The 14122-nt window shown below is 49.4% G+C and overlaps 1 protein-coding gene across 1 annotated transcript; it reads left to right on the top strand.

Moving 5' to 3' along the window:
• Positions 1-3571: 3571 nt before the first annotated feature.
• CACNG1 (calcium voltage-gated channel auxiliary subunit gamma 1) lies at positions 3572-13601 on the top strand. Its single transcript, XM_038156980.1, has 4 exons — positions 3572-3970; positions 9560-9634; positions 11743-11880; positions 12599-13601. The coding sequence occupies exons 1-4, from the start codon at positions 3730-3732 to the stop codon at positions 12823-12825; spliced, it is 681 nt and encodes a 226-aa protein (XP_038012908.1). The 5' UTR covers positions 3572-3729; the 3' UTR covers positions 12826-13601.
• The last annotated feature ends 521 nt before the right edge of the window (positions 13602-14122 follow it).

Here is a 14122-nt window from a genome sequence, read left to right as displayed (position 1 = left end):
CTTCTGAACTCACCTCGAGCCTCCTCTCTCCCTGATCTTGCCCGTCTTGCCTGAAGGAAGGCTGGCCCCACGTGCTGCAGCTCACACAGCCCTGCTCTGATCAGCACCACAAAGCCCCAGCGGTGCCAAACGCGGGTCAGCAGCTGAGCAGCCTCTCCCCACCCCAGACAGCCGCAGCCATCCCCGAATCACAGACAGGATTCCTTCTTCAAATACTTCTTTCAACTTCACCTCCCAGCTCCTCAGCCTCCAGACTGTCTCCAAAGATGAGGACTGGCTGCCTGTGTCTACCCACCTCTCCCAGGCTCGCCACGAGTTGGCACGTCTGGAGGGAGGCAGAGGATTCATCTTCTCAAACGCCTCTGACGCGCGGTAGTGAAGCCATTTAAAGCTCAGGTCCAAAGCTGCTTCCCTTTGACTGAAACAAAGAAAGGTTTTTCCCACATTGTTGAGCAAATCCTCGGGTAAATGGTGACCCCAGGAGCTGTGGCTGCCCTGCTGTGAACAGGGGCGCTGGGAGAAGTGATGTTTGAGGAGGGGGGAAGCAGAGACAGGCTTCGGAAAGTGGGAAAAAGAGGATGTGGCATTTCCTTGGAATGAGAGAACCAACAGACACGGGCAGTGCCTGTTTTCAAAGGGAAAGGAAAGGCTGTGCATCTGTCTGCAGCCCAGCTCAGCTTTCAGCCGGCGCTGCCGCACTCCCAGGGCCAGGATCGCTTTCCCCAGCGGCACAGTCGGCACGGCCCGCGGTATTTTGGGAGCTCGGAGCTGTGGGTCGCTCACGGGGGCAGCAGGGATGGCCAGCTACACACAGCGGGCTGGGAGTCTACTGAAAAATAAACTAGCCGGCCAAAACTCACACATTCAGCTCTTGTGTTCCATGATTGCCACCCCAAACTGGGGAGCTTTCAGAGGGCACCAGCGGTGGCGTTCCCAGGTGTTGGCTGTGCAGACCCCAGCCTGATCCCAGTGGTCTCACCACTCTGGGGCAATGCAGGCTGGGGAGCCCAAATAGTACTGAGGAGACCCTGCTTGAAGAGAGCTCTTTGCTGAACTCCCATTTGAGCTGAGAGCAGAGCAGGTGCTGCCTCCCCCTCTCTGGGTTGTTCTGACTGGGGTGGGTTTTCTGCAGAGCATTTTTCTGCAAGCAGGGAGCCACAGAGAGAGGTTAATCTGCTTGTGGTAAATGCTGAGGCTGGTCTGAAAGAAATACAGTAGAGTGCAAGTGCTGGGGAGCAGAGCCAAGTCACCACCTCTGCCAGGGAAAAAAACCAACACAGGAGCTGGGCTTCAGATGCCCGCTCTGGCATTTTCTCCAGAGGAGAAACAGAATTGTGTCCCTCACTCACTGCTACTACAATGCAACTAATTGCAGCCCTCCCTGCTTTCCAACAGGTCCTCATTAATAATCTGTTTATATTTCATGTGATATCGATTTTTAAATGTGAATATTTACCAGCTGACACAGGAAGGCTGCAGCAACCATTCCCAGAGGATTAGGTACCATGATCTTCTGGATGTGCAGAAAACTTCCAGGGTTTGCTTTAGTCCTGTGCTCCTCCAGAAATCTGTTTTGTTTCTGCATTTGCCAAATGCTCACAAAACCCATTTTTTTTCCCTATGGGCTGGCAGCTCTAGGTCATTTTTGAGGGCTGGGGGGGGAGTGTTTCACCTCAGCTGCAGCAATGTGAGCTTGGGAAGCCACTGCTGCCCATACTGGGGCTCACTGTAGCCTGTTCACACTCCCAGCTCCAATCAGCAGTAGGCAAGGATCAATTACTCACTTCTGATTTCACTTTAGTTGTTTCCTGGAAATTAGGAAACTCAAAGCCAAACCAAACCCACAGAACCTCTCCAGAATGAAGGATCTAAATGAGAACAGAAAGTGTGATTCTTGCCAACACTGGAAGAGGCACAAAGACCAACACCGGTGAAAAAAATTAATGAGTTCCCACCCCTGCAGTCCTTGTAGGTTGTAATTAGTCTAAAGCAGGATCATTAGCACTTGATGTCTCAGCAACCACAGCCTCACTTTGTGCCCACATTTGCAAACACACATTCACTTCCCTCTGCTCCACCTGTGGAGTTTGTAGCATCAAGGAATTGAAGTTGAGATGCAGCTCCTGAGATCAACTGATGTCTAATGAAGTTTAACAAGAGTCTACTTCAAAGGAAAAGGCATTATATCTTTAATGCTTTTCTTTTCTGGATTAAAGTCTGCTCCCTTTAGGCCTTATCTGCTTTCATTCTTGGTTCTGGCTTGAATGGAAGCCTCTAATATCTCTGCCAGCCCCAGCATGGATGACCCTGTGGTCCCTGGTCTCTGCCTTGCTCCACGTCCCCACTGCCTTCCCTGGTCCCCTTCCCCTCCAATTTTACACCAGATAACTTCACTCCTGCCCACCATTCCCACATCTCAGCAAGAATGGGGCTCCAGATGCCATCCTGGGTGCCCACATGTCCCTCTGCCCCACAGGGGGGTCAAAGCCATCCCTGTCACACGTCAAGCAGAGTAATGTTAACCCAAGTCATACTTCAGTTTTTATTTTGGACCAATATTTTTTAACTTACACTTTATTTTCTCTCCCTTTCCCATGCTCTCCCTACACTTTAATTTCTTGCTCCACATTGTCCTCATCAACCTCAGCTGACACCTCTGCACCTTTATTTTGACATCAAACTGGGGTGTTAATAAAGCAGGACTGGAGTAGCTCTGACATTATCTTGACACAGTGATATTTGCAGCTTTCCACTGGCATTTTTTTAACCATTCTTTTAAAATTCAGGTACTGTCACCCTCCTCAGTTTGACATCACAATTGTAATGTCACCTCCACAGTGGCCTCTGCATTGACATTACCATCAAATTGGCTTTACAATCAACTGAAATATCAAAGGGAAGGAGAGAGGCTGGCCCAGCTCCAGCAATCTGGGCTTAAGGCAAGTGAAGCCACTGCTGGAGAAAGGAAGGGATGTGTTGGGTGACTGCTGGAGTTACTGCAGGTATCAAGGGGAGCCTGGCTGATAGGAAAGCAAACAAGTATTTGAGAGATATTTCATTAGAAAGAGAAAAAGAAAAAAAAAAAAAGACGCAAAAAACCTAACAAGAAAAAAATCAAAACAACAACAACAAAAAAACAGAAATCACAAAAAACCCCCAACAACTCAGAACAGGTTAATTAAAATTTATTATAATAAAAGCTTAGAATAAAATAACTATAATAAAAATAAATAAATAAATAGACATAGACTAGTTGGCTTATTTTGTCACTCTCTGCCACAGTTCTGGGCTCTGGAGGCAGGTCCACCTCTGAGCTCCTGCGAGCCGCAGGCGTGGGGTGACAGGGCTGCAGGGCTATTATGCTGTTTAGGATCAGTCTGCACTCAGGCCCAGCACTATTATAAACACAGATGTTTTTATAACCTCGCTGAAAAGTTAATCATCCTATTAATGCCTATTTCTGGGCATGCTGCAAGTCAAGAGATCTCAGCCCCTGCGCGGCGGCTGCAGCCGCGCCGGCGAGCGCCCGCCCGGCCGGGCGTGGGAATCCAAAACAACCCGGGTGGGACGGGGCCGAAAGCTGAGCTGTGCACTGGGAGCCTCCTGACACAGCCCAGCAGCTGCCTGAGGCCCGGGGCTGACATTTCCAGGCGCTCAGATGCGCCAGGATTTCGGGAGCCCTCGCGAATCCCCTGCCGCGCTCCGCCGGGAGCGCCGGTGCGGAGCGGGATGGACGAGAGCAAACCCCTGAAGGTGCGGCTGACGTTCTCCGTGATCCTGGTGGGCATCTCGCTGCTCTTCGCGGCCGTGGTCACTGACCACTGGGCCGTGCTCAGCCCCAGCCTGGAGGAAAACACCACCACCTGCGAGGCGGCGCATTTCGGGCTCTGGAGACTCTGCACCAAGCGGATTTTCATGCAGGAGCAAGGTCCCAAAGAGAAGACCTGTGGCCCCATCAGCCTGCCAGGAGGTACGTGAGCACGCACCAGGACTCACAGCAGGCTTTGCTTAGGAGGTTGGAGGACATGGCGAAGGAAAACAGGCTCCATGTCCCCCACAGCAGAAGGAGAACGGGCACTGAGTTTGGGAGGGGGTGCATGGGGCCGTTTTCATGCTGGTGTGCAAACACACCTCGTTGCCATAACTCCTGCTGGGGTTGCTTTGCTGTGTTGCCTTGGTCTGTTTGTGACCATATTTGAGTCTCCCGTGCAGCAGCGAGTGGTGGTGGGGAGAAGGGGAGGAGGACTGGGCACCGTGGGAATCACAAAGGGAGATTGGGATGGAGGGAATCTTGTTGAACCCCAGCCAAGGGTCTTGCAGGCATGTTGACAGCAGCAGGCAAGAGAGAGGATTTATGGGTCCACCAAACACAGCTGGATCTTTAGATCCATATAATCCCAGATCCATATAATCCCAGAGGAACAGCCCATCCACGGTGGGCACTGGGTTGTCTCTGAGCTGCTCAATAACAGCCATTTCACAGGGCAGGGAGGGAGAGGGACCTGCAGGATGGTCTGTCAACTTCCAGAAAAAAAGAGTCACAAATGGAGTTTGAATCAATTTCTCAAGGACTTAGGGAGCCTCCTCACCTCTCACCAGAGGCACCTGCTCCCACACACATCTCCACCTGCAGTTCAGTCGATGGGGAGGGCAGTGGGCACGGCAGCTTTCCGGGAAGGCTGCTCCATTCCCATGGTTAAAGGAGCTCATTATGTTTTTGCTGATTGCCAAGTCAGCAACATCCGCGCCGTTTGCACTAATACACTCCCTCTGTGACTGAGCCACGCTGCTTTTTTAGAAGGCTTATAGGGTACTGGATGCTTTCCAGAACAGAAATAACAGGATTGCCTTCGTGTTAGACTCGCTGCTTGAAATGAAATATATGTTAACACATATTTGGAAATTTCCTGTGAAAAATCTTCCTGCTTGGGCTGACTGTATATTGCCTGTATTACTGCAATTCTTTATCTCTTTGGCCAAATTACATGTTGTGAAGAGAAGAGCTGAGCCTCAGCATGTGGATCTGCCTCTAACCAAACTTGGGAGTGTGTCATCCGTATGCTTAATGTCTCTCAGGAAGGTACTTACGTGCCTAGAGACGTATTCCTCGCTGCACGCCTTTCCCCACGCACAGAGAACTCCCACAAAAGGAAAAACAATAGAAATCGGTGGATAAACAGCAAAACTGCACGACCGTGGGGTAAATATAAAACTCATAAATATCCAGCTGTCTGCACAAAGCAGATTCGCGGGCAGGGCACAGGAAAGCAGCCGCTATCTTTGACAGACATCAGCATGTGCTTGCACAGACGTTGAATCACATCCCAGCGCCGCATTCCGCCAGGCACGGAGGAACTGGGAATTATGGAGGGGCCGAGCAGGCCCCCACACCAGAGCTGGTTCATCCAGTTTTTAAAGATATTTGGGAATTCGGATGACAGCCTGCGCCATAATCACGTTCCAGAGGGTGAAATTCGCACCTCATTTATAACATGAATACCTTCATCCCTGCTTCAGCCGGGAAAGGATCAGAGCAAGGGGAGGGGAGAAGAGCCCCGGGGCTGGGGCTGCTGAGTGAGGCTGCGGCCGCACGGCTCCTGCTCGATTGATTTCACACTTCTGGGAAGGGATGTCGGCAGGGAAACACCAGGGTTGTGAAACCTGCAGCAGCCAAGAAAATGTGAATGAACAAACGCGCAGTAAAAGAGCAGATGCAGGCGCTGCTTTTCCTGAAAATCATGAGATACAACCAGACATTACTGCCAGGACTGGGAAAGAGGCATCAGAATTTATCACTGAATTAATAACCATTTACCAGTCGCTCCCTGTGGAGGAAATGGATGGCATGATTAAGGTTATTTATTAGGTTTTGAGCTCAGCACAGTGCAGAGTGGGGAGGATGACTTGGCTCGCAGTCCACAAAGCAGGGCTGTGATTTAGGCAGAGGTTTAAAATTTTACAGCACCCATCCGAGGGTGTTGACAAATTGAAAAGGGTTCAGCATCCTGCTGCAACAAATAAAAAGATCAGGGAGATGGTTGTTAAAACCAGGCAAATTCAGATTAATACTGAGACATTTTTAACTGTGGTCAGTGGGCACTGGGGCGTTTTACTACCAGCTGTAAACGCAGTTCAGTATCACTGCCTGGAACTCCGGTGCTGGCGCTGTCCTGAAAAGTGGCTCCTGTAATCTGGGCAGCAGCAGGGGTGTTCAACAGCTTAAACAGGTCCCTGGAAATGCTGGAACCTGAGCACAGGCAGCTGGAGAGGAGAAGTGCTGGAGCGAATGGGCCGTCAGCAGGGTCTGCTCCCTGTTACAGGAGACTCACCCTGCAGGACAGGTGTGAAATGAAACTGCTTGGAGAGAGCATCTCCAAAGCTCTGTGTGTGTCAAAGGCCTCCTTGGCCAGGTTTGAGCCCAAGGCCTGGCCCCCTCCATGGCTCAGCCCTCGCCTTAACACGTCCTCTAAGGGCCTGGCTCCCAAACTCATCACAAGTGGAATCCCCACGCTAAAACCCAGGATTTTCCAACCATCCACTCTGCCCCAAACTCCCCAGGCTCTGTCCATCTCAGGTTCCAGAGCAAGGTGGGCTCCAGCCCTTCCCAGCCTGTCCCTCCAGTGCAGACAGGGGACACCTGCCACCCGAAACTCTGCGTGGCCTGAACATCTCATGGTCTTTCCAGCCTTTCTTTCCCTCACAAAGTCTCCAAGTTGCAGCCCCCCAAGGTTCAACCACAGTTCAGAGGGATTGCACTTCTCCTGCTTCCATGGCTTCATCCAGGAGTGAGGGATCCGAGGGGCAGGGAGCAGGAAGGCTGTGAGGGGGTGTCTTGGAGGGATGGGGACACTCTGTGATAAACCACGTTACAACCCTGAAGTTTGTGTGACCACAGAGCCCCTGGACTGTCCCCATCAGCACACTGGGGTGACCTCTTGGCAGAGATAATGCAATTGGGGTGGAGAGAAAGGAAGATTGCCACAGAGTGTTCATCCATTACCAGCCCCAGTGGAAATCCTGTCTGATATGTAAACGTGCTGTGACATAAATGGGCTTGTCTCTTATTCATGGTGGCACCAGAGCCATTGCAGTGCCTCAGTTCTGCTGAATAACAGACTTGTTGAAACAGATAGCCCCAGCTCAACAGAGCATGGGAGCATCTTCAAACTGAAAACAGTTCAGCATTTCACCAAAACAAATCTAGCTCTATTTTCCCATAACAAGTGCACTTTGCAAAAACACCAAGCCACTTGTGTGATGACCCCTTTTATCATATACTAGCAGAGCTTTGCTTAGGGCCATAAGGGACAGAGGTAGCTCCATCTCCTAGAGATGGTAGAGCAGACAAGTCCACCTCTGAAAGGTTTATGAGGATGGAGGCTGAACTGGCCTGGTTTGGTTCCCCTGCAGTGGACACAGGGCTGTGCTGGGCTCCCACCACACCAAGTCTGGATGGCCCCACCTTTGCACTGCACGCCTGGGGGCTCCTTTGAGTTCAGGCTTTTTAGAGAATTAATGAAAAGATAAACCAAACAATCCCAAAATAAAGTGTCCCAGACACAGTGCTCAGCCTCTGCCACCACTGAGTTGTTGGTGGAGGCACACAACCACTGCTTTGAGGTTCAAAATTCACAATTAGAGTCACAGAGGGATGAGTTCAAATGTATTCTTCCAGTCATTTGCAAGGATAATAAAGAACAGGTCAGGAGATTCCAGTGCTAAACATTAACCTTGTCTCCAGCAAGGAGAGTCTGCAGATGAAATAAAAGTCAGCTTATAAACTTAAGTAGATAAGAGTGTCTCCAAGGAATCTTCCCCTAACAGGCCCAAAAACGCTGCTTTGCAATTACCTATCTCCTGGGAGAGGGAAAATAAATCCTCCCTGAGTCACTAACTCCAGCAGCCACCATTTACATGAAAGAAAAAACCCACAAGAGCCAACAGGTAGAGCACAGGAATCTTCTGCCAAAGAAATTAATGCTGTAAAGAGCCACTGAAATGCTCCCAGGCAGAAACCCACAGCAGTCCCTGCCTGTCCTGCACCCAGCCAGGCTCAGGCTTCACCCTGTGCTGTCCCAGTCTGGATGTGGACAGGGCCACAACTTCTCCCAGGCTTCCCCCAGCCTCTTCTGGAAGCTGGTGCTAACTCGGTTCTTTAACAGAAGAGATGCCCCTAAGGGAAGGGGCCCCTATTTTTGTGTTTCAGGCAGCCTTGGCTCTGTTTGCTGGGCCACTGGGAGCCCCCTGGGTGCTGCAGGGGTGCTGGGCAGGTGGTGAGTGTGTCCCCAGCCCAGCCCAGCCCAGCTCAGCCCAGCCCAGCTCAGCAGGACGGCGCAGTCGGAGCTGGCGCCGCTCAGCGCGTCCCCACCAGTGCACCCTTCCAGCCAAATTCCTGGCAAGCAACTGTTCTCCCAGCTCCACACCCCTAAAAGCCTCAATTAAATCAGTTATAAATAGCAAGAACACCCTCCACCCTTACCCTGCTGCTGCCAAAGCCCCGAGTCAGCAGGTCCTCAGCAGAGCCTCCCCATCCCGCTGGAGGCCGAGGCTGGGAGCCTCCTGTGACAGCAGTGACATTGCTCCAACTGACCCTCGCCAGGCTGAGGTGCAAAAAGGATCCAAGAGAGCCAGCTAACAACTTCCCTCATCCCCATACCCCCTGCCCACAGTCCTGCTCCCTGCTTGCTTCTTGACCCCGTGCCTGGCGCTGTGCTCATGTGAGGTCCAGACAGGAACTTCATAAAGCTCCCTCTATCTAACTCTACTGTCCTATCAAATGAACTTAACAGGCTGCTCTGATGGGATCAAACTTGGATAATGCCTGGCATGAGAGCCTCCTTGCCCTCGGCTCACACAGCCCTCCCTTCCCTGGACAACTGCTTGGGCTTCAAAAAGCTTTGGTCTTTTTTGCTTTGTTCTTTTTTTTACTGACAGCCAAAATAAAAGCTCTTAGCATCCCTATTTTAGTCAACCACCATGTGCTTTGCTGCATTGCAGCAGCCTCATCTCTGGGACCCCCAGATCAGCAAACCTCCTGCATGCAGCAAAACCCCCCCACTGCCACTCAGCTCTGTGAGCTGCAGGAGGGAAGAGCCAGAAGGGAAAGGTGGGTGAGGACACTCCATCCTCCCTGCCCGCACTCCAAGGTCACCACACCCCCGTGGGGTGGGTTGGTGAGGGAAGGGAGCTGCCAGCTCAGCTGTGGGCACGGCAGATCCCATCCCCAGGAAATGCTGCAATGCTGAGAGGCAGAAATGTGTGATGGCCAAAGACAGAACGAGAAAAATCATCTGTAATTCATATTTCAGGCAGGAGAGCAATCAGCTCTGAGAGGGATACAAAAGGTATCAGAGGGGCTTCAGCCTTGTCCGTGCTGGAGTCTGGTGTCCTCATCTGCTCCCAAGGAAATCAGATCCAACCCCAGTTCTTCAGTATCACTAAGGGTAGAAAGCCTCAAAACCACTGCAAGCTTGGTACATCAATAAAAAGCTAATTCAGTCTTACTGCATTTTATCACAGGCTTCCAAGAGCACAAAATTGAATTTTCTTTCTCTTTCAGACCACAACTGCTCCTACTTCAAGCACTTCACTCCAGGAGAGACCTCAGAGATATTTGAAGTAACCACCCAGAAAGGTAAGAAAGATTCCAAAAGAATATTTTCCTAATGTTGTATGAAGGGATGGGCACACAAGATCTAATGGAAAGGGGTCCCCAAAATGAGAGTTCATCCCTGGTTCCACTGAAAGCAGCAGAATTTCTAACAGGCACCATCAGCTGGGAAAAATGTGGAAAATGCCCAGGACAAGGTCAAATCCCAGCTTCCTGGGGACAATTATTTTTATATATGATCACACCCACAAACATGATTTTACATAAGTTGTCCCACAAATATATAACAATGTCAATACCCAGAAAAACTGCAAAAAGTCCTTCCAGCATAAAAATGACTTTACAACATTGGCACTATCCGTGACACTCAGCCTCTGCCATTGAAGGGGAAGATATTAATAAAACCTAAATGAATAAATCATACCCCAAGCAGAGTCTTGACCCTGAAAAGAAGTGCAGAGGTTCTCTGAAGACCATTAGGAATTTTATGGTTCATATTGATTTTATATGAAAGTCATGTAAAAAATAGAGCAATCAATGAATGGAAGGAACAGGGATCCTGCAAAGACATGAACTGTCATTGTTTACAGCAAAATTGTCTTCCATGGAGAAATTTCACATATTTAATAAGTCCAAATATTTTGAGGGCTCCCCTAACATGCTCCTTTCTCTTTCTCATCCTCTCTTTGGGGACAAACTCCTTCAGAGTTTGCAACACAACATATTTACTATGGAAAATGTGAGCCATTGGACATATTGCATGTATTAATCTGCTTTGCTTCTAGTGGAAATTGTAATGGTGGAAAACCCTGAAGATAGGTTCCCTAAAAAAGTATCTTCCTAATACAGGAAAGACAAGAATTTTATCTAGATAGAAATGTATATATCTGAGTCACCTGCTTTTGCTCAGTTATCTGCTATCTGATCCAGCCACCTCATCTTCCAAATGCACCCAATGCCTTCAGGGCAATGCAGAAAAAAATCAGGAATTTCTTCAGGGAAAAAGAAAAGTCAGGAAGAACTTCTTTTCTTTGGGGCAAAAAGAAATTCTTAAGCCCAGCAAAAGATTTTACAATGAAATGAACACTTTCAGGCAGTTCCAGCACAGAGAAAAGAGAAACATTTAGAAAATGATAAAAAACCAGTGATATGAAAAGCAGTGAGAACAAAGAGTAATCTGCTGTTCCCCTTCGCAGAAATAGCTCATTTGGATGGGAGCTAATTAGCAACAGGCAAAAAAAAATTCTTCATGATTTTGCCTGGGAGATATTTTTTTTAATGGCTTGAAAGGCAAATATCATCAGGCACTGTGCTGTTCATGCATGGCTACATGTGTTAAACATTAAACTGATCTGAAAATGAGCACAATATGCAAATGAAGGCCTGAATTACTCAATTAGCAACTCTCCCCCTCCACCCAGTCACTGAGCAGTGCTGGGCTGGGGGAAGTGTCCAGCACATGGCTTACAAAAAACAGGACTTTTGGGGAGGGTTTAATCCCGTGTCCTGAAGAAGCTGGGTTTTCACAGAGCTGGAAATCTCTGTTGTAAAGGCAAAGGAATAAAAACGAGCTGTGCAAACACTTCACCCCGGCCTGATGTGCCCACCCAGGTGCTGAGCCCACGGGGCACTCAGCTCTCTGCACTGGGACAGCACCGGCACCGTGCACGGGCCAGGGCTCTCAGAAAGCACAGAATAAAAGCAGAAAGAGCTGTCTATTTACTCTGGGAGCAGAGTGGGGGGTGATGGAAGGGACGAGAGCATGGAGCCCAGCAAGGCTTTGACAAGAACATTGCCACAGCAGAGCCAAAGCAGCTCCAGCAGCCCCATACAGGTGGGCTGGTGAGCAAAGGTGCCCTGGGTTATCTCAGGGGCGTCCAGAAAGCATTTTCCCATTCCTGCTCTGCATTTATGCTTGCTTTTTTCTTTTATACTCTACTTTTTTCACATTCCAAAAATACACAGCCAATACTTGCCCTTGTTTTCACTTGAGGGAAATAATCCACCAAAGCCATGCACCAAGGGTGCAGGTACTGCACTCAGAGTGAGCTACTGCAACGTCCCCACAGCTGATGGCAGTGGGCTTAGAATGTGCACTGTGTCACTTTTGGTGGGTTTTTTCCCTTTGGCAGAGTACAGCATCTCAGCTGCAGCCATTGCCATCTTCAGCGTTGGCTTCGCCATCATCGGGACGATCTGTGTGCTCCTGTCCTTCAGGAAGAAGAGGGATTATCTGCTGAAGCCAGCATCCATGTTCTACACCTTTGCAGGTATGGGGAGAGCTGCTCACATTCCTGTGCTTGGTTCATAGGACAACACAGAGAAACTTAAGATAGATCCCCAGGGGACAGAGACACTTCTAAATATGAAAGCATTTTCTTCCTGGCCACAGGAAGACTACAGGTCCCTGTGTGGTGTGAGAATGTCCTGTTCAGCAGCTGGTCTGTTTTCTCCAACCCCTTTAAAAGTATATTCACTCCCTTCAAGTATATTCACTGTCAGCCCCAGTCTGAACCAGGGACGCACAATATTCTTTCTCATTTATTAAGATTCAAACCAACAAAACAGCTGATCCAGGCCCAAAATACACAACTGTCTCCCAAACACACAAAGACTGCACTTGTGCATGAGCCAGGAATACTTTGACATGCCACAATGAGTGAAAGACAGAGGTGCAAATTGTCACCTCAATCTAAAATCTTCCTCAATCTCTGAAGAAGCTCCCCGGGGAATGCAATTATTCCTCCCCCACTTTGAATTTCCCACCCAAGCCTGCCTAAAGGATCACACTCAACAAGTCAGTGGCTGACCTCAGTTATGGCAGAGCTCCTGGCAGCTCTGAGCACTGGCTCCTTCAAACACTGAAGTCAGTGACTCACCTGTGAATCTCACTGCAGTTCCTGTATGCAAAACAACAGATGAGGCGGTTAATTAAGGATGAAAAATTGACAGCTGGTTATTCAACCCACTGCTCCTATCTTCCTTCAGGTCTCTGCATCATCATCTCTGTAGAAGTCATGAGACAATCCGTGAAGAGGATGATTGACAGCAAGGAGACAGCCTGGATCAAGTACAGCTACTCCTGGTCCTTCGCCTGTGCCTGCGCCTCCTTCGTGCTGCTCTTCGTCTGCGGCATCGCCCTCCTCCTCATCGCGCTGCCCCGCTTCCCCCAGAACCCCTGGGAGACCTGCATGGATGCAGAACCCGAGCACTGATGTTCCCTGCACCCATGAGAAATACGCAGAAAGTGTTCTGAAAATATTTGTATTTTTTAAAACGTCTGGGTCTCACTACACAATGTGCTCTCCATGAAGTGAGTCATTACTGAACCAAGGCATGTTCGATTGCAATTGTTGCTTTATTTTTCTTCTTCTCTCTTTTTTTTCCCTCTTTTTTCTCTATTTTTTGATTCTTTTTTTTCTTTTTCTTTTTTTAAGTAAGCAGGAAGACCACTTTACACCATCATGGGTGTGTGTGAGTGGCACTGCTCTGTGCCAATTTGGGGCTGCCCTGTGCTGATGCACTTGAGGGGAAATGTGTGTCTGAGACAGCTTGGGCCACAGAGGAGACAGCTTTGTTTTGGAGAAGATGTTTGGTGTAGTTGGGCATAGATCCATGAGAGGTATCAGGCTTTTATACCTTACTTGGTCAGAGAGAGACTCTGTGGGGAGTCAATGTCCCCATTTATGCCACACTTCTCTCCTTCTCTCAGAAGGGTTAGCTTGTTCCCCCAGGGAAAGTTGGAGATCCTTATGCTTTCAATTAAAACGTCAACATTTGATAAAAAACAAAACAGAACTTTGCGGAGCATTGGGATAAAAATCCCCCCTCCAAATTTACACCCTGCAGTTCCATTCTTTTAAATCAACCATAAAACCCCACAAAACAGAATCTTGTGTTCTGCTTAAACTTCAGTGGCAAAGCCAAGAAGTACTGAACATGAAGAGTGATATTTTCCTTTAATAAAAAGTATAATCTTCTGGTAGCATGATTTTCTGGAAAATTATTTTGATGGATGAATCACTTGGCCCACCAGATTCTGCCAGGCCCAGGACAGCAGAGCAGTGCTGGGTGCTGTTTGCTGCACCGAGCTCTCGTTTCCTCCCCGTGAAGGAGCTTTTTAAGAGCACCCCGCTTTGCTCACTGCACATGTGTACACAAAGCCACACCTCAGGAAAAATCCTTCAAAGCAGCTGCCGAGAGGGAAAGGATTCTGCCTGGAGGAGCCGGGAGCAGCAGCGCTGAGAGCGCCGCGCCGCTGCCTCGCTGCTGCTGCTGCTGCAGAATCCCAGAGCCCGGGCAGTGCTGGGGATGCTGCGGGCGCTGCTTTGCTGCTGAGAGCCTGCAGGGCTCCGCCACAGCTGCCTGAAGCACTCTGGGGGCTGGGGGTCCCCCAATCCACCTATCAGCAGCACTGGGGGTCCCCCAGACCCACACCCTCACCCAGCCCCTCCAGCCAAGCCCTTTTCACCCTCACGGTCCCCCAGCACCATGATTTGGGTGTTTCTTCTT

This window comes from Motacilla alba, chromosome 18, assembly GCF_015832195.1.
Source record: "Motacilla alba alba isolate MOTALB_02 chromosome 18, Motacilla_alba_V1.0_pri, whole genome shotgun sequence".
Taxonomy (NCBI): Eukaryota; Metazoa; Chordata; class Aves; order Passeriformes; family Motacillidae; genus Motacilla; species Motacilla alba.
Note: the sequence above shows the minus strand (reverse complement) of the source record. Positions and strands in the feature narration are given on the sequence as shown.

Coding starts and splice junctions, on each gene's coding strand:
- CACNG1 (XM_038156980.1), top strand. CDS start 3,730: ATGGACGAGAGCAAACCCCTGAAGGTGCGGCTGACGTTCTCCGTGATC. Junction 3,971..9,559: donor CCCCATCAGCCTGCCAGGAG/GTACGTGAGCAC, acceptor TTTCTCTTTCAG/ACCACAACTGCTCCTACTTC. Junction 9,635..11,742: donor TGAAGTAACCACCCAGAAAG/GTAAGAAAGATT, acceptor TCCCTTTGGCAG/AGTACAGCATCTCAGCTGCA.